We start from the raw sequence: 23534 nt of genomic DNA on the forward strand, positions 1-23534 counted from the left end.
CCCCTCACCCGATAAGTTTTATTAGTGAAAAAAATATTTTATTTAAACTAACAAAATATGTCACCTAGAACTACATGGTTTAGAACTGAATTGTTCTAAATATCATATTAGCTAAATAATATGAATATTACTTGCCAAAAAATATGCAGATCAAAGTCTAAATTAAAGTTGTACGCTTGTTTTAATGCTCCAAACTGCAAGTTGATGAAACGTAAAAGCCTGATATGTAAGACTCCTTCCTCCCGTCATGATACTAATTGTCTCTAATGATTCAACTGTTAAATTATTTTTTTCTTAAACACTATAATTACAAGAAAATCCTATTAATTTACTAAACTTAACTAGCTATTAAGGTTAAACTTTTGTTAAATCTTTAAGAAAAACCTATAAGCCTCCTACATGGGCAGCAAATTACCACTGAAGATGAATCAAAACCCCACTCGAAGTAAACATAATGTAAAATTGTGCACCATCATACTCATTGCAGACCAAGTACTTGTATGTATCAAGAGTAAAACCTTACGTCAAGACCTTAGTAAAACTCTAGCTTCTTTATGTTTCATCAACATTGGTTTTGAGTTTAGGGTTTAGCTTTCTAACGTGGAGCATGGACAATAGCAAAGTGGTTAGGCTGTTTTCACGCATTAAGATACAAGGAAGGGAAAACAAGAGAACAGCTTCTTATAACAAAAGTTATGTTGCTCAAAGGAAGATAATTAACCAGGCTAACAACCAATGATTATCTCAATGATGCTTAAGAGGAGGGTTTCCTCTCATACAATAATCGAACCAAAATGTATGTGGATCATCTTTCTAAATTCTACCTCAATTATAGAGTATCAATCAGTACAGAGAGACATCTGTCAAAATTGTCACCACATTACAAGAAACTCTGCATGTCCAGCTCCACAAAGGAGCATGGATCTGGGATGTCAAATTCCTTGAGGACCTGAAACCAAATAGCCAAAACATAAAACTCCTGAATCGGGAATGATAATTTGCACTTGAAAACAGCCCACACATACCATAAGGTCTAAATTCAATGCACAACCGGGAACCTTTGCCTGTTATTTTCAATTGTTCGAAAGACATGCTCTATTATGAATCAGTACACAATTTTTTTGGAACAATCTAAAAGTGTCTTAATCTGCTACTTCATTTGTTAAAAGTATTGACAGGTAATCAAACTGCAAAAGATGAAAAATATCCAAAACTAAGCAGTTCATGACACTGGTAAGTTTTCTTTTTCAGGTTAACAGGGGTGGCCTCCATCCTTGTCAACTGTAGAAAGTTATACTGTCTAGAGACGAAAATATTAGGCGAATTTAAGGCTGTTATGGCATGCTCAGAATTCTTTATCATGAATTTAGTGTCAGCTTAACTCTCCAAAGACAAATATTTGAGGTGGTCACTGTAATGATCTATAATATCAAGGCAACGGTACATCTTAATTGAAATTTCAAGAGTGAGTGAGAAGTGGCTGCACCAAGCATCCAAATGAAAATAAGTAGAAACCAATTGCCTATAGCCCAACAAGAGTAGTACTGTAGTAGGTAATCTGTCTTAACAAATCCCACATTTTAAGGAGGCTTACCTGTAGATATTCTTTAAGTGACCTGATAATAAAAAAATCTTTACGTTGATGCCATATATAACCTAAACACTAATAGTTATACCTTAGGGTGCACAATTCCGAATGTTCCAATTTGATTTCCTTTGTAAACAATTTTAGCTTGTCTTCCTTGAAGAAATGCAGGCTCCTATGACACAATAAGACAGAAATAAGCACAGACAGCAATACTCATAATGCTTGAAAGAGAGAATTGGAAAAATGCAAACAGTACCTCTGATCTTTCTATGTAGTAGCCTTCACAGTCCCCAGGTGATACAAAAGAAGTTCCAGTTGCTTCCATGATTCTGTCGACTAGACCATGTATTAGCTGGAAAAAATGTCAAGACAGTCAAGCCTTTGAGTGTCTAGAAGCTAGTGCACAACCTACAGGACCATTATAATTATACATATGACTCCGATAACAGAATGAAGCAATCAAACCACTGCTTGGAAGACAGAATAACTTATATTTAAGGAAGTTACACTCAAGATATTTTTAGAGTAGAACTTCAAGCAAAATGGCGAAATATATTTTATTCAAGAACCTTCTAAATTTGGTCCTGGCTAAGAAGTTCAGGATTTGCAGAAATCATCACAGCACAACTGATGTTGAAGAAGGATTACAAAATATTCTCTACCACCTAAGCTAATGATGGACTTTTCCAGAACTCTCTGTGCATACAAGTAGTTCTTGCAAAAAGGAGAATGGTACTTGCAATGATCCATGTCAAAGAAGATACTCCCTCAAATCAAATATAGCAACCTATTCTAACTGGCACAAGATTTAAGAGCAAAATGTTTGAATTGATTATTATATTAAATTTGGTAGATAAGTGTTTTAACAATCGTTCCAAATGTAAAAGTGGAGAACTCAACTGAAAGATGTCACATCCAATTTGAAATAACATGGAGGGAGAAAATTTTGCCCTTTAAAGAGAGGCCAAGCTAATTAGGGTAGATCATAAAAGGAAGTAGGTCAATCTTATTGCAACAGAGGGAGAAAATGGAAACGGGTCACTCTGAGAGGAAGACGAAAAGAGAATCTGCAGGGACTGGATGGCAAAGGTGAATTCATAATTAGGTCCAGCTCTCCATTATGAAATAACATTCATGACTGAGGCAATAGAACTATTTTCATATGCCCAGCAGCCTTTCCATTTAAATTTTCACTGGCAAGTGGTAACCAAATCTCCCTGAAAAAAAAAGTATAGACCTAACTGAGCTTCCTTTACAAGTAAAATATTCACCCAAATTACAATTCATATTCCAACAACTGGAGCTTGTAATGTGCAGCAGATGCTACAGAAAGTCTCTATGCATTTCAAATAGCACGTTCACATCCACGGCGATCGCCAAGAAGATTTTGCAGAACAGATAAACTACCGATATATGAGCTACAAATGGGGTATATCTGTACCTCAAATCCTGAGTTAGCGCCGCAATACAGAGCAGCAAGGTGGCGACGGTTTACTGCACCAACATCCTTTGTGCCATCTAACAGGACTACATCACCAACTTCAAAAATCTAAACCAAAATGAGATAAAAACATTGAATCTAACATGCAGAAGCTACTCTCAAAAGAAATGGCAAAGGAGATATGCATGACAGTAACAAGATGGTCACATAACTTTTAATTAAGCATAAAATCCCTTCACTGGTTGTTATAAAAAACATCTCGCACATGATTAAACTTCTATAGCCTACTTCCTTCTCGAAAAGATTCAACCGTATAACTCACAAGGTTGGCCAGAAAATATTCAATTCTATTAGACGACTTGTTGTGTACTGCTATTTACTTAAAACTCTCATTAATTGCAATCCTGAGCTTACTTCACACATTTAAGCAATAATGCCAGTGGCGGAGTAATGGCAGGAAACCATGCAGAAGTTAGTTATATTCATTTACCTTCATAGGCTTTGGATGGTCCTTGTTATGTCCAACGGTTCTCAATAATCCAGGCATGAGATTAGTCCGCACAACCTGCAAAGCAAGAGCTGTTTCAGTTACCAGCATTTAGTACATAATTATGCAAATAGAAGAAACCTGCAACTTTGTACAATTTTTTTAAAAAAAGTGTGTAGTTTGCATTGAACTAAATCTAAATCAAGAACAGAATAATTACACAAAGCAGCATCTCCTTTAAGTAGGTAAACAATCTTTTTCACTAGACTGGACCAAGGGGATAAAATAAAAACGACTTTTTCCTCATCTACGTTAACTACCTCCGCAGCGTCCTCTCTCCCTTTACTAGGGAAGAGACATGTTTAAGTTTGAATTCAAGATATCTAATTTTGACATACAACAATTTCCTAAAAGAAGCAAAGAGCATAAATGAAAAATATCAAATACAAACTTCTTATTTTGGGTTGCATGAAAACCTTATCATGATTCTTTCTTCTACATGCCACTTAGAAATTGCACATATCTGCATGTGCATCGTGTTTTGTGTGGCAGTAGGCGATGAAAAAGTGCTACCTGGGCTTGAAGCCATTTGAGGCGACAACATTCTGTGGATCAGTAGGATATTCAATAGATTGACATTCTACTTGGTATTCGTTGGCCTGTAATGAGAATCTAGGATCTGGCAAATCAGGATTAACCTAGAAAAGCTTAAAGGGCCATTTTATACAGTAAGAAGAGTATGGTTGGACTGTTGGAAAATTTATCTGGCTTATCAGCTTAATTGTCGGCATATATAAGAACATGCATAAGCTGTATTTTCAGGTTGAAAGAAATCATAGGCGCATATTGGACTGGATGCACAAAATTTGGTTTTGGATGGCAGACAAATGATATACGCAAATCAAGCAAATGGATGCATAGATTTCAGATTGAAGGACGGCAATAAAGGATTATTGTGTAAGCTAGACATCAGAAAGGAGAATACGTTCTTATCCATCCTAGTTATGGGTGCTAAGCAAAAAGTTGATGGAAGTTGTGGAAAATTATTGGCTAAGAGGTTTTCCAGTTCGGACTAATCTGGCTATCCTATAATACCTTCTACACATGCATTCAGTGGATTCCATCATTTTTTTGTAAGGCAGGAGAACAACTCAGATTCAGAGAGGTCCTACAAGGCACAGCATGTAAAGCAATGCACATTAATCTTGGCAAAGATCTGTCTCTATGGGTTAATGATATTTAGAGCTTCCAAGAATGTCAGGTTATGGCATTGGATCTTCTCCCTCCTCCCAACATACCTTGGACTTTGTATGAGATTAAGTCACAAGGCAAAAGCTGGAGCAATAGAAAATACTTGAAAAGACTAGTTTCACAACAGTCAAGACAAACAACAACAACAACAACAACATACCCAGTATAATCCCATGGGTGGGGTCTGGGGAGGGTAGTGTGTACAGAGTCTGTTTTCGATAGATCCTCGGCTCAAGAAAAGGTGGAAAGGAAGAATAGGGGAGAAGAAGAAGAAAGAGGGGAGAGAAAGAAGGAAGAGGGAGGCAAAAGACGATAAGCAAAGAGGAGAAAAAGTAGCATCAAATAGTAACCATCAGGAAGCAACAATATCCAGTAAAGGGGGAGAAAAAGTAGCATCAAATAGCAACCTCCACTCCCAACCAAGAGGTTGAGAGTTCGAGTCACCCCAAGAGCAAGGTGGGGAGTTCTTGGAGGGAAGGATGCCGAGGGTCTATTGGAAACAGCCTCTCTACCTCATGGTAGGGGTAAGGTCTGCGTACACACTACCCTCCCCAGACCCCACTAGTGGGATTATACTGGGTGGTTGTTGTTGTTGTTGTTAAATAGTAATAATCATGGAGCAACAATCCCAGTAGCAATTTTCAAAAAACAAAGGACACGGTTGCTAAGTATCAGATACAATAACAAACTAGAAGGAAGTAACTTTCAACCCACAATAAGAATATTAGTAGTACTACTGGTAAACCTAGGAGAAACTCACTACTACCTATCAACCCACCACCTTAATCCTCGACCTCCACACCTTTCTATTGCTAGTCATGACATCAAGGGGTAATGTTGGGACTTTAAATTCATGAGATACAAATACTGGGATGGGAAGCGGAAAAACATCTATTATCAAGACTATACCGTACACCCTCATCAGGTGATCAAGGAAGGAGAGAAAAGCATGAAAAGTTCACAGTCAACTCTACAACATCCTCTACAAGAACATGGGAATGAGATTGATATATAGACAGTGCTGTCCTTCTGCTTTGTTGTCTCTTCGAGGTAAAATCACTCATGTTTGTGGTGCTAATTCCCGTGTTTTTTTCTAGTCTAATTTAGTTTCAAGAGCCTCACTCTCCCTATCCCTTATTTTTTAAAGCCTTCCATGGAGTGCAATTTGAAATACAAAGGGTTGAAGGAGTGCAATTTGAAATACAAAGGGTTCACTAAAGGTATATCTTTTTTTCTCTCTTTTTAACAGGGGAAGCCACGTGTGTGGCAATACTCATGCAAGACCATCTCCAAGAAAGAGGAAAAATGCAGTGCTATAGATGCCGGAGAGGTCCCAGAAACTATGAACATTGAGAGTTGACATGGGAGCTGTGGAACATGTTTCTTTCATTTTTGGGATAGTACAGAAGGCGCTGAAAAAAAATAGCCAATGCCTCGTTAGTTGGGGAGGATGCCCAGTCCCAAAGGTAGTTAGGATGTTTCAACTTCTGAGGCACAACCCTTTTAAGCATTATGTGGCAAATATGGAAAGGAAGGAATAATACATATGAGGGAGTGGCACATCTGATGCATAGTTTTAAGTATAATTGTCTTACAACTTTATTCAAGACAACAACACCAACAACATACCCAGTATATTCCCACCGAATGGAGTCTGGGGGTACGTAGACCTTACCCCTACCTTGTGGGGGGTAGAGAGGCTTACAACTTTATTCAAGACTACCAAAAGATAATTGCCTTACAACTTTATATCTTTTAAGCGGTCAGTTCATGTAAATGGCACGTGATTAAGTGGATCTTTTGAGATCACTAGACCTGTAAACTTATAAAAAGCTTTTGTAGTGCTAATGTGGGCCTTTTAAGGGGGAAAAGCAGAGTATATGTGCAATGCAGCACCAAGAACTTCCAATAAATCAGCGAAAGGTAGCTGCTGATATTTGGAACATGTTTATCACAGTTTTGGTTTAAGATGGGTCGTGCCTAACAGTCTCAAGGATGCCTACATCCTACTTGTATTTTTGGTGTGTTTGGAATGAGAGGAATAGAAGATGTTTTGATGGAATATCAACTCCAAACCACGACCTTAAGGCTACTTGTCTTTAAAATTTATGTAGCTGAGATAGTTTGTCCCCTGCAGACTATCATGCCAAACTTTTGGACTCTGTTAGCTCTTTATCCTTAGCATAGGCCTCATTGTAATAGAGCTAACAAACTCTCACTTTTGTACTTGCGTTATTATGCATCTACTTGATGCCATTTATAATACCTCTTCATAAAAAAGAAAATTTAAAAAAAAACTACGCCAAAGCTAAATCACAATTTGGAGGGAGGGAAGGCTATCTTAGCCCACCAAGACACCGCATAGAACAACTGGCATAAACTTATGTGTTTTAATCAGCCTCTTTTCAATACATCTTGTGTTTATCTCACTGCACATGCACAAGATTCGAAATAAAATACTATTTTTTAATCAAGAAGAATATTCAAAGTGAAAATGCTAAATCTTCTTCTTCCTAATATAACTGACTAAACCATGCCATAAGGGGGTTTCTGGCAGAGGACCAAAGAGTCGATTGATAGCTTAAACTCTTTTCGGGACAGAGCAGACTCACCTCAAATTCAGATGTACGAGAATCAGCAATGATTACAGCAGACTTATCCTCTTCACAGTTCAACATGGAAGAAATTTCTTTCTTGGAACACAAGATCCATGTTAGGACCTCAATGTAACCAGCCATTGCAATCTAAAATTGAAAAGACATTAAGTTAGATGAAAAGCAAGTTATCAACAATAACTTGTGAATCAAGGATGCAATCGAATACGTATACACAGGACAACATGAGGGAAAAAAACAAGTTAGTGTTTTTTAGAGAAATTATGTGACTCGCACAGAATACTAAAGTACGAAGCTGCATTTAAAGAACTATTCATATAGTTTAATCAGATAACACCAATATCATATAGTCTAATCAGATAACACCAATAACAATAAGCATTATTTTTGGGAAGGTGACATATCCAATATATTAATCAAATCATCAGCACAGAGTTTGTACTGGAAACCAAAATTTATATCTTGAAATGCATAAACAAAATGCATAACACCAATAAGCATTCGGATAAGGGTCTGATTTGCCCCTCTACTATCATAAATAGACCTTATTTACCCTCCGTTTAATTTTTCTATCAAAAATATCCTTACCGTTATACATTAGGTTCATATTTACCCCTTACACGTTAAAATGGTTACATTTGCCCTTCGTTATATTTTAGGATCATATTTACCCCTCTACTCTTCAAAAAGGGTTACATTTGCCCTTCGTTATACTTTCTTGACATATTTATCCTTACAATTATACCCTACATTTACCCTCATCCAGTAGATCGCCATGTCCCACCTTTGTTTTCCTACATGGCGCCTATGTGGATTTCTTTTTCTTCCAATTTAAATATGGTCACCTATTTAAGATAATTTAACCCGCCCACCCAATTTAAATAAGACACACTAACTAAAATAAATGGAAATCATAATTCCCAATCCCCCCACCCCCACCCACTTGTCCATCTCTCTTCTCCGGGTCAGCTCCATGTTTTTCGGAGAGCGAGAAAATTTTGGACAATGAGTGAACGAAACTATAGTGTTATCTCTAATTGATTTATTTAATTATTTCACCTTTGTCTATGTTAATTTGTTTCCCTTTAATACTTAGGAGTTAGGAGACATGAATCACTCAATGATGTTTTGAAGTGTTTGTAGAGATACAACTCTGTAAAGTCTAAACTAGGTCAATTGATCATGATTGATTCACGAAAAGCAATTTCCTGATACGGCATTTATGAAGATTGTGCGAAATACAATAGTTATCGCAGCGACAACATATTGGCAAATAATAACTTTGAACTCAAAATCACTAATCCAATACATCTCACAATTATTGCAGTAACCAAAGTAAATTACAAAAAGTTGCACAACAATGGAGTTAATGAAGTCTTATTTAAATTGGGTGGGCGGGTTAAATTATCTTAAATAGGTGACCATATTTAAATTGGAAGAAAAAGAAATCCACATAGGCGCCATGTAGGAAAACAAAGGTGGGACATGGCGATCTACTGGATGAGGGTAAATGTAGGGTATAATTGTAAGGATAAATATATCAAGAAAGTATAACGAAGGACAAATGTAACCCTTTTTGAAGAGTAGAGGGGTAAATATGATCCTAAAGTATAACGAAGGGCAAATGTAACCCATTTAACGTGTAAGGGGTAAATATGAACCTAATGTATAACTGTAGAGATATTTTTAATAGAAATTATAAACGGAGGGTAAATAAGGCCTATTTATGATAGTAGAGGGGCAAATCAGACCCTTATCCGATAAGCATTAATTATCTACAACAGCATACCATGAAGAAATGTAAATGAAACGACTGCAATTAATTGAAGACCAAATTGTGAAAAGAACAAATGAAGAGGGAAGTACCTGATCAAAAGAAAATAAACGAAGAAGGCAGCACAGGAAGGGGTAATAATCCAGCTAGAATACAAAAAACATTGGAACTAAAATTGAGACTTTGAAACTCCCTCCCCACCCCTTCCTGGCTAGAACTTGATAAAAGGTTAAAGTTTGTTTAACAAACTCTAAAAGTCCCAAAAATATATTATCACCTTCAAGTAAGAGGCAATATCAAGAGAAGAAATAATTTTATGAAAGATCACATCTAACAGAGACTATACAGAAACACAATAGAATGATGCTACCTTCTGCAAAACAAATAAATGCCCATGACAGCTTGAAGTCTGAGTCTACAATATGAACTCTCAAACACAGAGGTGTATAAACACATTACCTCCGACCGAATTAGATCACTAAATTGACTGAGAGGTAAAGGCTTCAATGATGCAGGTCTTCTCTTCGGGATCTCATTGTAGCCATAAGCAATTGCAACATCCTTTTGAAAAGAATACAGAGTTTGAAGCCATATAAGAACGACAGCAAAGCTATGGTGGGATAGTAACTATAAGCAGTAATGCATCAAAGCAAATACCTCTGCTACATCACAAGGATGAAGGACATCACTTCTTGTGGGAGGTACCGATACGACAAACTTGACTTCTGCATTTTCTGAGACAGATTCCACTGCACGCAATTGCATTTTATGCAACAAACTAGCCACCTGAAATGTTGTTTGGCTGTTTAGAGTCTAACGAAAAAATTCAATCTTCTATTTCCTACCCATAGGATAATCTATCTACTCCCTCTATTTCAATTTATGTGAATCCATTTGACTGGGCACCGAGTTTAAGAAAAGAGAGAAGACTTTTGAATTTGTGGTGTAAAATGAGGCACATATATTTTGTGTGGCTATAAATCATTGCATAAAGGTAAATTGTTTCCAAATAGGAAAAGGGATCATTCTTTTTGGCACGGACTAAAAAGGAAATAGGTTCACATAAATTGAAAATGAGGGAGTATATTATTATAAAAGTGGGAAGCTCTTAACTAAAAAGTTGAATTACTTAAATACCCTTTTAAATAACCTAAATACCCAACTTATACCAAGAATTTAAATAAAACATCAAATTTTAAATAAGACACTAAATTTATTTGAAAAGATGTGATCCTTCATATTAGTGAAGCTAGCGACTCTTTAAAACCTTGAAGTCTAACGGCGAACGTTTCATTTTTGTGCAGGCATATCAATTAAAATATAAAATAAGAAAATAACAGACAGCCTAAAATGAGAGGTTACTGAAATTTAAAATAAAAAAGTCCATGATTTTGGTTCATATCTCTTTTTGATATGAAACCTTCTTGCAAGGTAGGTTTTCATGGACATTTTTCTCCTTTTTATATTCCTTGAAAAAAATGGAGAAACTTTATAAAATTTTGAAATTATCCCCGAGAGTTGGCTTAACAATTGTCATTATTTGTTTAATGATAGCAATACCATTTTTCAATTCTTGAGTTTATGTTAGCAAAGTAATACAACATAATGTGTGTGTCATGCAGTTTGCATGTTAGTAACAGCGAAACCACTTATTTGAGAAGAACGAAGCAAGATAATAGAGATAATAGTTACAAATGAAAGGTAAGTTAAAATCAAACAAATTTTAATAAAAAATAATCATTGACCTACTAGGATAAGTTAATGATATTTATGCAATTTGTAATCTTAAAATATTGATGTAATCAATATAAATGTTACTTTATCATGTGAAATTTTGCCGAAAAGATTGCGAGCTTTTGAAAAGATTAATGATGTTAAACCGGCCAATGTCATACATGCAAAAATTATAGCGGGTCAATCTGCTACCAAGTATACTTTTATCCTAAAAATTCAAAGGTCTCCCTCTCACCCCCCCCCCCCAAATGAAGGATATCTTTTAAATTCGTTCAAAAATAATTCATTGTACGTTTATATTTTGCAATGATGATAAATAAAATATATGGTCAAACAATTTCTAACGTATCTACCACAATATGTTTTCTCACGTGGCCAATTTTACGTTGCACTTAAGAGGATATCAATGTCAACAAAGAGTCCGGGTCATTGATAGAGCAATCAAAATAGATGAAATAAACATATGCCAAGAATATAATTTATAAAGAAGTATTAGTTAAGAATATAATCTATAAAGAAGTATTAGTTAAGATACGCTTCACTGCAGTTTGTACCTCATAAAATAAAAATAAGTAAGAAGTCAGATTTATCCAATTAAACTTTGATTGTCTCACCTTATGTTTAGATGATATCAAATCATCTTGACATCAACAAACAAGTCACTATATGATGATCCACATTTATCATTTGCAGAAATTTATGTGTCGGCACTATCTTTGGTAATTTATTTTATATAGGAATGTATGAATTATATTTGTACATGTTTACGCACTTATTTTAATCTCATACTTTTCAGATGTAGTTTGTATTTTAGTAACAGTAAAACCATATATTGTAAAAGGACGAAGTAGAATAAGAGAGATAATAGTTACAAATAAAAGATTAAGTTATTAGAACATAAGTGCATGCAAGTGTTTATTTTATGTCCTATATAGATGAAATATAATGTAATTTATGCAACTTGTAAAATATAGGTATGCTTGTTGATTGTTCATCTTAGTAGGTTTAGACGATTCAATTATTTTGTCCTCGACAAACAAATAACCATTCTAATTTGATCATTCACATATACACTTTATTCTTTCATGTATAATTATATACTCAAAAGCTTTATTTTAAAAATAATGATGATATTAATATACAAAATCAAGTACCACAAGACTCGATATACACGTACAACGCACGTGCCGAGAAACTAGTAAAACAGAAAAGTCAACACTAGTCCAAGTTGTAATAATGCTTTCACATCAAAGCAAAAAGGGACAAACAACTACTGCCACAAATTTCTGAAGAGCAGTTAAACAATGTACTGGTAATTCTGAAATGGTCTTCTCATTCAAGGTATATAGCAGGAAAACCCAGAAAGGACATGTTATAAAAGTCAATAAATGTACCATGAGTACATGTGATTTCCGAACACTAAACCAGCGGATCAGAATCACACCGCAGCCTCACGTTTGATGATACTTTCTGAAGCAAATTTAAGACATGGAAAAGTAATTCAAAAAAAACAACAAACTTAAAAAAGCTTTCTTGATTAGGCTTGGCGACTCAGCTCCTCAATTTGTTTTTCATTTCTTCTCTTCTTTTTGAAACTTGAATGCTATGTTTTGCATATCCTCATGTTGATGAATTTTTCTCCTGAGTCCAGCTTTAATGGCATTCTTATGCCTTTCAAAAACAGTGAAGTTTTTGTAGTTATCTGTAGGGATTTGAGAGTAACTCGGATAGTTTCCGAGTTGTTTTTGGCATCCTCTTCAGATATCATAAAGTTTTGGAGTCCATATAAACTTTTGGAGTGCTCCCCCCTTGGTGCCAAACATGAATCCAATCATTATTCTCCACCCTAATCCCTCTTAACCTATACAACTACCAAAATATTTCAGGTAGAATTTGGATTTATTTATTCCAAACTTTGGGGAGGACAAGCTCATAGATTGATGACTCCAATGTTCACATGTACATTAACTAGTAAAAAAAGGTAACTCCATATATTCTGGTTATCTGGCTCAATTTTTAAAAGACAATCAAATTGTGGAATCTCAATTCCATTAAGGACGACCAAGAATATGTTTAAATGTTAGCAAGAGGAGCTACAACTCGTGTCAACTTATATGCAGTTCCTGCGGTCGCGAGCTTGTTGTAGTCGGTCCAAGGGGAGAACGCCTCAACCCAAAACTAGTTGGGTTGGCTATATGAATCCCCTATATCCATCCTTCTATTTGGACCTATTTCACCCCAATACTAAACAATTTGACTGTTAAAGCAAATTAGTGGTTCTCCAAAACTATATATTCTTTAAATCAAACACTTGTGCCAAGCAAAATTTGTCTGCAAATGAATCAACTTCAAATCAGTTTCATCCAAATGTACATATAGTTATTCACAATTCCCTTCCAAATAAGCCAAGCTACAGAATTTTTCAAAAAATCGCATCTAGTGGCAGCTAATAGCCTAATAGAAAGATGTCCTAGTACAGTGAGTGGTATCTTAGTTTCCATCAATCTGATGGAAGGGAGTAGACACTCGGTGCTTCAAGACAAACATGGAAGTACTAAAAAAAATGAATTATCATTGTATATGATGCATTTTAGGGATGCCCTATTTTCCTATAAGGCATAAGTTATACTATAGACCAATCAAAATCCCCAGACACTGTAACGATATCCACCACTCACACTAATGTCTATGCAACCATGTGGAGTTGGTATATTCACCATAGCACACAGGTTTCTGTCAGCTATATTCTGAACGTCTCATATATTGGAAATTGCAGAACATTTGTGACCAATATCATAATTGTCATGATTCTCATGAAGATAAGAAGATAAAATGACAGAAACTTGTGTATATGAGATAAGAAGAAAAAATGGAAGGCAAAACTCTATAATACCTCATTCTCTGGCAATTGAACTCCAATGATGCCAGTGATGTAGGACAAAGGCACATTCATATTGTAGATTGAGAGATCAGGATAAACAAACGATTTTCCATCAGGATATGTTACTTTAACTGGTTCAACTTCAAACTTCCGCTCACAGTACACTGAAAACATAGTTACCTGCAGACAATATTTAATTATTCAAACACCCAGCAAACTGAAGGAGGAAAAGAAAAAGAGCCCCTCAGCTTCTTCTATTCCTACCATTGTGTTCAAAACAACATTGGCCTTCGTCAAATCTGTGGCTGTACATTCTATAAACACGTTCTTTGTTTTCAATGTAATGGCTGAATGTGCACCGTTGATAATGGGGGGCAAAGACAAAACAGTCCTGCAGAACAGACAGAGAGAGAGAGATTAATGAGTTGCAGAAAGATAGTGGTTCCTTCACATGCATTCAGGTATAGAGCACTTCTCATAACAGCTAAGCATCTCAAGTATTTCTTTCTTTGATAAGTAAACATATCGATTTTATTAGATTAACAACAACAACAACAACAGACTCAGTATATTCCAAACAGGTGGGGTCTGGGGAGGGTAGTCTGTACGCAGACCTTACCCCTACCTAATACAGGTAGAGAGGTTGTTTCCAATAGACAATTTTATTAGATTCCAAACAGCTATTAATAGCTGTCCCAGACAAAATAATCTGCCTAGGATATATCCAACTAAAAAATGAGTGCTGACAGGCTCCATACAATTTGCCTAATAGTTTCTCGAGTTTTATTGAACAGTTTGTCAATAGCTATCCCATTCAGAATGTGCAAGCAAAATAGAGTAGTACTCCCTCCGTTTCAATTTATGTGACAAACTTTCCTTATTAGTCCGTTTCAAAAAGAATGACACATTTCTAATTAAAAAAATTTAATGAAGTGAAATATAAACATCCAGAAGATGCAAAGATTAAAAGAGAGAAGAATCTGACAGCTCAAATGAAACATTTCTATATTTGAAAAACAAAACTTTTCATTTTACCTATTTTACCCTTAATGAGAAGCTTTTAGGGCCACACAAATTGAAGGCCCCACAAAAGCTTTTACCCTTTAAGCTTTTAAAACCACGAGTTTAAAAAGTCTTTCTTTTTTTCTTAACCTCCGTGCTGAGTCAAACTACGTCACATAAATTGAAACGGAGGGAGTACACCAGAAACTATATAACTATTGGAGTAAAGAATTCTCAAGACCCACAAAAAAGTTAATTACTATTACTATTTTCAAGCCATAAATTCTTATCATGAACTGTAAGCAAAGAGGTCAACTGGCATGCAGCGAAGTAAATAAATGCAGTAAGATAGCTCCAGACCAGAAGGCTCATTTGTAAACTGGATACCTTTTACAATCATATATAACAGGGTACACTGGTGAATTCTCGATTATGTGCAGAAACTTCTTCAACTTCAAATCCGACTAAAAATTCAGGGCGGCAATGTGTTAGAGATGTTGTTTAAAGCATAAAATTAACTTCAGTAAATCTTCAACATAACACCTAAACAAGAAACAATAATAATCAGACTAAGAATAAAAGCTTAAGTTGCAACTCACTTTGTAAAATTCCATCAGCTCATCAGCTCTGAAGTTTCTGGTCTGAAAAAACAACCAATTTCAATATCAGCATTAACACCAACATAACCTAGGCCAACTGCCAAAATAAAACCACTTACCTGCTTTAATGGCACAAAATTAATTTCCGAAGGAGGCAAAGCCTGAAATTAGAGGGGCAAAAGGTTTCAGTATCCAATCAGAAACTATTTAGGGAAAAGAATGCAGTACACGAAAATCAGATTTACACGGAAAAATCAGGCTGTCACTCTAATTTTAGAACTAGTAATACATGGAAAACTTTGAGTTAAGTATACCAACTGCCGTATACCTCATATGTGAAAGGTCCTTCAATTGTATCTAGGTCATGGGTACCAATTGCCACCAAGGTTCTTCGCCTAGGAAAAGCAAAAAAGAGAATAAACAACAAGGACCTAAGCGTGAGCAGGAGAAAACATATGCAGGATTTTTAAAGATAATAACGATGTGATTCCCCACAATATAATTCAGGAATGATTCATAATAGTTTAGTATGGATACTGCTCAGGGAAAAAGTTCAATATTGACAACCCATACAGGTTGGCCAAAGTTCAAAATTGGCAACCCATAAGGGTGTGGTCTGGTGGTCAATAATAATAATAAGCACCATCACCACCCTAGGGTGTGGCCTAGTGGTCAATGAAGTGGATTAAAACATGGGAGGCCATGGTTCAATCCCAGCATAGACACAAAATACTAGCTGATGTCTTTCACGTCTACCTGTACTTTGTTTAGGTAGAGTTATCTGGTGAAAGCTCAATATCTAGTGGGAGATAGCATGCACTAGTCAATGTGCACGCAAGCTGACCCAAACACCATCTTAATCAAAATAATAATACATTATGTGATAGAGAATTCTTCTAAAATCTTATCTTTATTCATACCCAAATAGAGAAGGAATAAAAAGCAAAAGTCACGATTCATGGCACTTCTACTAAAGATCACGTCAGTATGAGAACTTGGAGGTGGTTAGTAGGAAAGATACACAGTATACGAGTTGAGATAAAAAAATGAAGGGATAGTTAAGGTCAATGATCCTCTACATCTAACGGAAGTGAAACAAAAAATACAACTCCACCCCAAAAGTAGAAATGAAAAGGAAAGAAATAGAGAATAATTTCTGTTCTCTGGATACCTCTTTAAGCAATTAAATAGAATCCAGCTACTTTTTACACTATTTGCACACTCTCTCCTCAGCATGTAAGCCATTGCATCCATCGACACACAAGTTTCCCCAAAATTCAAGAATTAAAAGATACCCCCTGCTTTCTATCTTTACATATTTTACAAATAGATCTGAAGACAAGTTTTACCCAAACTTGCAAACATTTCAAATGTCACCTTACCCTTCCACCTTTAACAGACGCTCAGAACTTTGTGATACAATAACTTTCTACAATGAATACCAGACTATTTGCTTGCGACAGAGTTTTTTTAAAGTACGTCTTGTGCTATTATAACTGCTCTTATGCTAGTATAGCTGTGAATTCTTCCTTATTTTACAGTTTAACCAACAACAAAAAAACTGTGAGCTCTTTCTTACTTCAAGAAACAATAAAAGCTTCTAATTGTTGTGCATTGATATAGCATAGAGAGGGCAGTATCAAAACGTACCCTTCTCTACCACCAAGAAGTTCTCATTAATGGGTACATCCTGAGTCATGTTGGCACGTAAAATTGGTCTCCAAAATGTTAGAAAATAAATGGTGCATTGTTAGTACAAGAGAAGACACGTGCTTTATGCCTATCCCGGGAAAAGTCTTATGCTCTCATCGAGGTGAAATATGTTGTATTTCTTATCCCTCATAAGCTCTAAAAGACCTTGAGAATATAACCCCATTTATTTTTTTGCGACAAATAAGCTAATGCGCATAATTAGAGTAACCCTTTCATATCATAATTTATCTATAAACTTCCGGTCTCATTTACTGAACAAGCTAAGGTTTCTAAATAATTTCTTTCCAAGTCAAATTTCCTTTAAAGGGGGAAAAAGAACTGAAGGGTATCCAACCCATGTACAGAAGCATCATACACGCATGGTAAGTTCAGGAAAACCAGTGCAAGTTACCTACTCAGTGATTTCCTTATGAGAGCTAACAACATAACTACAATTTTTTACGGTATTTTTACAGCCGAGAAATAAAAAGATAAAAAGTATAAGAATTAATTCCACCCCCAAGTAATCGACCACTACTTCAAAATGTCACCAAGGAAAATTTAACATCACGGAAACCAAAACAACTAAAAGAGGTAAATAGGAATTTCAGCTGAAAAGAAAAGGTAAATAGGAATTTCAAACTGCTCTTTATAGTATAGTAATACCTGCAAATGTTCTGATGCAGCTTATCTTGTAGATCAATGAAGCTATTGTACCTAGCCTCATCAAATGTTACACCTCTTAAGACAGCACACACAACATATGGGCGGATCTTGGATGTCTAAACAGGAAAGGACAGTGGTTAATGCAATAAGAAAATTCTTTATAGCCATTTTAGTTTCTTTACCACACATTTAGTGGTGGACAAAAACTTAACAAAAAATAGCTTTATCAAGTCGTACCTCTTTTCCGACATGCATTTCAAGCATAGATTCTTTACCAATATTTGCCACCTTATATGTAGGGATCGGATCAAGCCCACCAAATATTCGGAGAGCTTGAGCTAGCCCTTCAAGACAAAGCAAATCATATCTGCAATACCAATTTGAATGAAAACATATTACACTGCCAGTGCCGAATTAACAGCACCGCTGTTATGCTTCAAATAATGAATAATTAAAATTTCTAACAATCCCACACCACTAAACAGAATTAAGCGCAAAATGCTAGTAAGCCACAAGTGAAAATCAGTTATACTTATTTCCAAATATTCAAAGCATAATCAAAAACCCCAAGATTTTCTACCAATTCAGGAAAATCCATTCAGCAATCTAATTATAAAAAGCACAAAGGACCACCTGTTTGCTGGAACTTCAATTTTGTATATAATCTCTCCATCATCTTCCATCGCCTCTTCCTCCAGATGCTTCTCTTTTCTTTGCATTGCTTTTTCTGTTGTCTACATTTTTTTTCACAAATGCATAAACTCAGTACTAACAACCAATGCTTGGATGAAATAAACTTGCTGAAGAGAAGAACACATACAACAACAACAACAACAACAACAATAACAACAGACCCAGTGTAATCCCACAAGTGAGGTCTGGGGAGGGTAGTATGTACGCAGACCTTACCCCTACCTTCAAGAAGGCAGAAAGACCGTTTCCGGAAGACCCTCGGCTTGGGAAAAGATAAAAGGAAGGGCAGCAGCAAGCACACCAATTAGAAAACCGACGCAAAAATACAAAGATACAAAACTAAAACTGAGTATTATAATCAGAAGGCCGGAACGAAAGGAACAATTATATAAATTACTCCACCATCCCCATAAACGTTACTGACCCAGAGTAAAAAAGCATAAAAAATGCTCAATTCACAACTTTTTGAAGACAAAAATCAACATATTTGGGATATTATATTTTGATAGAGTAAGTTTGTTTGGGATATTATTTTTTGATAGAGTAAGTTTGTTTGGGATATTATTTTTTGATCAAGTTTGTTTGGGATGTTAATTTAAGTGAAGAAGGGTAGAGGGGTTGGCCCATTATCTATTGAGTATAGAACCGTGTGGCACTAACCTGGAGCGATTTTGCCCCCGGAGATTTCTTGGTTATCAAAAAAAAACAAATTTGAGAACTATAAAAAATCTTACTACTAAATAACAATTTCTCTAAAATTGTTAAAATATTTATATAATATTTTGAAAAAAACATTCTAAGATTGAACAGTTTGATTCCCAAATAGTAATGTAGTTATCAAACATGACAGGGGGAGTTCATCAAAAAGGAACAAGTATGATAATTCAGTTAGATTTTCAAATATAAAAATAACAAGTATGATAATAAGCGGGATTTGGTGGTGCTTACAGCCTCCTCAAGCTCAATACCGAACTTAAAGCACAATTCGTCGAATTCTTCATAGGCTGCAAAATTCACATAAAAAACGAGTTCAATTAGATGGTACTTGAACGCCACAATTTTGATAGTGTGCGAAAGGGCAAAAGTGGGAGAGAGAGAGAAAGAGAAAACTCACTATAACTACAGCCAAGGGCTTCGAACAGACGGTCTCTTCCAACGCTGACGGTTGGCATGGTGGCACTGAACAATGGCGGCGGCCGGAAATCAGAGAGCGATGGAAAGAGGGGAAGGGTATTGGGGGTGAAAACTTGGCGATTCTTATTTTTTAAGCTAACTCCAAAACAAAATAGGAGTAGCAAATATTATTGTTTTTTTTTAATTTAGGCAAAATACATAAAGACACCATATTATTGAACACTTAAACTAAATGGGTTTTTTTTACAACATATTTAGAATGCACTATTTTCCTACTTAATAGCTGATGTGGCAAAAAAAAATAAAAAATAAAAGCGCGTAGAAAATAAAAATAAAAAAGTGGGCCCCCTCTTCTTTCTACTTCTTCCTCACCCCACGTCTTAAGGGTGGGCGTCAGTCAGTGCGGTGCGATTTGCAAGAAGTTCGGTTCGGTTTGTTCGGTGTTCGGTTATTGATTTGGTGCACCAACAACCGAACCAATATAACTTCGGTTGGTTCGGTGTTTGAAACTACAGTTCGGTTGGTCTTCGGTTTTTGTTCGGTCGATTATTGTCCTAGTTTATCAACATTAAGCATAGATTAATTACCATATGTCATGGGCAATCTTCTTTATATTTTGAAATTTAAATTAGGGGTGGGCATAATACCGGTCGAACCGAAAAAACCGGCCGAACCGTAAATTCCGGTTATTCGGTTTCGGTTTAATCGGTTATTCAGTCAGTGTGTGGTTTACAAATTATTAAATTTCGATGTTCGGTACGGTTTACGGTTTTGATGCCTCGGTTGTTCGGTTAACCAAAAAACCGAACAATTCTATATGGAACATAGTATTTACTAGGGATGGCCTGGAACATATGGGCTATAGAGGACTTTTGAAAGTCCAATTTGGACTTTGGACCCAGTGGCCCTATTATCAATTATCATTAACAAATAAAATAAAAAGTAAATAAGTAAATAGTCTTTACTCTTTAATATTATCGAAGACCAACAGTCCAACACCCCTAATTTCATCAGATTTTTCATTTTAGAATTTAGGGTTCACTTCACTTCACTCTTCTACGACTGACGACTAATGATGCTCATCCGAGTGACCGAAACTCGGAAGAGAATAAGAGCGGCGGCAGTCGGACTCGGTCACTCGTCCTTTTTCCGAAGATAAGAGAGTTTTTCCAATTAAAGTGACATTATTCGAAATGGGATTATGTATATAATTCAAAGTCGTCACTTGGAATAATTATCATGGTGTCTCAAGTCACCAGTTTATTTTAAAATTCCAAATCGAGTAAATTGACTCTATTTATGGTCCGCGAACACAGAACAGAAGACCGGATAAGGAATTATGTTAACCCGGGAGAAGGTGTGAGGCACTCCCGAGTTACGTGGTTTTAGCACGTTCGCTTAACAATTAATACTTGCCCTAATTATCTGATTTATTACATGTTTAAGACTTATGTGCATTTTTAACTTTTAACCGCTTTTCATATTTATGGAATTTATTTAAATAAGTCGCGATGTCGCGCACTTATTGTTTTTGTATACATTGCGAATCACGTCACGTGAAACGCACCCGCAATTTACAACATGTTTATTTTATTATTATTTGAAGTTATAGTCGAATCACGTGAAACGCACACTCGAATTGGGATTTACGTATCATGACTATGCCACGAGAACCGTACTCATAGTCACGATGATTTATTAATTGCGTCTAAAAGCATATCTAATGAGTGAATTGTTCAAATGCTAACTTTGAGATTTAATTGTGAATGTTATAAGTTATGGAGTTATTGTGGGGGAGTATTATCACTTAACTATTGTTGCAATTGACACGATTATGCAGAGTACAAGTAATCAACGAGCCAACATTAAAGGGGTCGTAAAGTTGGCCCAATTTTGTTACCTACACCTAGACATGTTTTCTTCCAAAATTTAAAGCAGCCTCTACGTCTTCCGGGAATCGACAAACAATGGTACAAAACCCAAAATCAATTCCTATTAGCATCACGTTAACAACCAAAATTCCACGATCTGCTTCAACTAATTCTATAACAACTCAATTGACTTGGGATTAATATCTCTATAGTACTAATTAAGGCATGAATAATTAGATCCAAAGTATTAACTAGAAATAGCATATATCCTTCCCTTAATTAAACATGAGTAAACATTTAGGTGCACTAATGACACTTATGAGCAGAATAACATCATTTTAAAAGCCATGTATCATTCCACATGTATCCTTCAGCCACTACAATGTATCTTTACAGTTCAACCGCCAAATAAAAGGGAGGAATTCAAGTCCTAAACATTTAAACCATTCTTAAGCAAATACGCAGAGTCTTCAATGACTTAAAAATCCAAAGATGTCCATATTTCAAACTAAACAACAGATTGCCGCATACAAGGATATCCATATCAATTCAGAATTAAAACAAGAAATCGAATTCTCGGATGCCAACAAAGTGAATCAGATTCAAGCTCAAAAGGAGTACGAATAAAATTTAACATACCTATTAGCTGGAAAATAATAGTAGACAACCAAATACAGGCCTGGAATTCTTAGACGTAGCTGCAGCAAGAAGAGAACAGCAGAAAACGAAGCAATTCCTCAAATCAAACAGATTTGGAAACCCATAACAATAAACAGCAGTTCAACAATTGCAGAAATCACGGTTTCATCCTAATTTTTTTTTATTTTTCTTTGCTTCTTTTCTTCGGATCTGATTTTGTAAAATTCAAAAATTGGTTGTCAGCTGTTTCGTGTGTGTGCCCGTGAAGTATGTGAGTGAGATGAATTTTTGGGAGGTTAGTGAATGCCGGTGAGAGTCGTGTGAGAGGAAGGTAAGCAATTTCTCCGCGTTCTCTGTGTGTGTGTGGAGGTGGAGCTTGTCGTTACGTGAGAGTTGAGTGAGGTGAGAGAAAAGAAAGAGAGTGGTGGCGGCTGAGTGAGAGGTGAAGAAGGAGAGGGGAAGGCTACTACGGTTTTTTTTAGGGAGGGGATCCGGTCCTCCTTGGTGTAGGGGAAATAGTTTGGTTTAAACGAGGGGGAAAGGGCATTGGGCCAGGCGGGTCAGAGGATATGGACCGGGCAGACATAGGGATTGGGCTGCGGAAATTGGCCCAAGTTAGCAGACCCCCTTTTTTTCAAAATTGACCAATTTCTTAACAACACCTAATTTAAAACTTATTTGCAAAATTAACCCATTTAACTATTTTTCTAATAATTAACTAATTTATTTAACTAATAATGCATGTAAAGTGCCTAATGTATTTTTGGTATTTTAATATTTTTACAAATGCAATTAAAATCTAAAAATAAAAAATGTAAAGATCAAAAATATTTTTGATCAAGTTTGTTTGGGATGTTAATTTAAGTGGACAAGGGTAGAGGGGTTGGCTCATTATCTATTGAGTATAGAACCGTGTGGCACTAACCTTGACCCATTTTGCCCCCGGAGATTTCTTGGTTATAAAAAAACATATTTGGGAACTATAAAAAATATTACTACTAAATAACAATCTATATATATATATATTATTATAAAAGCACGAATAATTTATACTAAATGTTGAACGACTAACATATCCCTCAAATATTGATTGACTTTTATACCCTTAAATATTTGTATAATTTAAGGATATAATCGTAAATCACCTAAGGTTGAAACTCTTTTTCGATTTAAATTAAACTACATATACGCCAAGCCTATTTTGGGTCAAATACTTTTGGTACATCTTGAACGTAGCCTACAAAATTGATTGTCTAATACCGAAGGAATTTTATACTAAATAAAATTGCTATGTTGAATATATAACAATACCGGAATCTTCTAAGTTTTGCCATATATTTTACCCTTAATAAACTTTGTCCTTTCCTTATTATATTGGAACATATATATTCTCTTGGACCAGAAAAAAAAATATGTATTCTCATCTTTCTAACCTTTCAAAGATGGAAAGCACATAACTTTGAACGA

The 23534-nt window shown here is 35.6% G+C and overlaps 1 protein-coding gene across 4 annotated transcripts; it reads right to left on the reverse strand.

The window, feature by feature from the left end:
* Nucleotides 1-660: 660 nt before the first annotated feature.
* Nucleotides 661-22568, reverse strand: LOC104088599 (phenylalanine--tRNA ligase beta subunit, cytoplasmic-like). 4 transcript variants are annotated; one of them, XM_009593302.4, is made up of 20 exons: nucleotides 22068-22568; nucleotides 19538-19602; nucleotides 19372-19427; nucleotides 18364-18464; nucleotides 17968-18097; nucleotides 17731-17846; nucleotides 15701-15767; nucleotides 15492-15533; nucleotides 15373-15414; nucleotides 15161-15237; nucleotides 14036-14162; nucleotides 13784-13951; nucleotides 9814-9942; nucleotides 9616-9717; nucleotides 7380-7511; nucleotides 3520-3594; nucleotides 3030-3137; nucleotides 1845-1940; nucleotides 1677-1760; nucleotides 661-949 (listed from the first exon to the last, which is right to left on the reverse strand). In XM_009593302.4, the coding sequence occupies exons 2-20, from the start codon at nucleotides 19593-19595 to the stop codon at nucleotides 881-883; spliced, it is 1779 nt and encodes a 592-aa protein (XP_009591597.1). In that variant the 5' UTR covers nucleotides 19596-19602; nucleotides 22068-22568; the 3' UTR covers nucleotides 661-880. The 4 variants fall into 4 exon arrangements, with proteins under 4 accessions (XP_009591597.1, XP_018623790.1, XP_009591598.1 ...); XM_018768274.3 differs by lacking the exon at nucleotides 22068-22568 and having other exon boundaries at nucleotides 19538-19871; XM_009593303.4 differs by lacking the exons at nucleotides 19372-19427; nucleotides 19538-19602 and having other exon boundaries at nucleotides 22068-22499.
* Nucleotides 22569-23534: the final 966 nt, after the last annotated feature.

Source organism: Nicotiana tomentosiformis, chromosome 6 (genome assembly GCF_000390325.3).
Source record: "Nicotiana tomentosiformis chromosome 6, ASM39032v3, whole genome shotgun sequence".
Taxonomy (NCBI): Eukaryota; Viridiplantae; Streptophyta; class Magnoliopsida; order Solanales; family Solanaceae; genus Nicotiana; species Nicotiana tomentosiformis.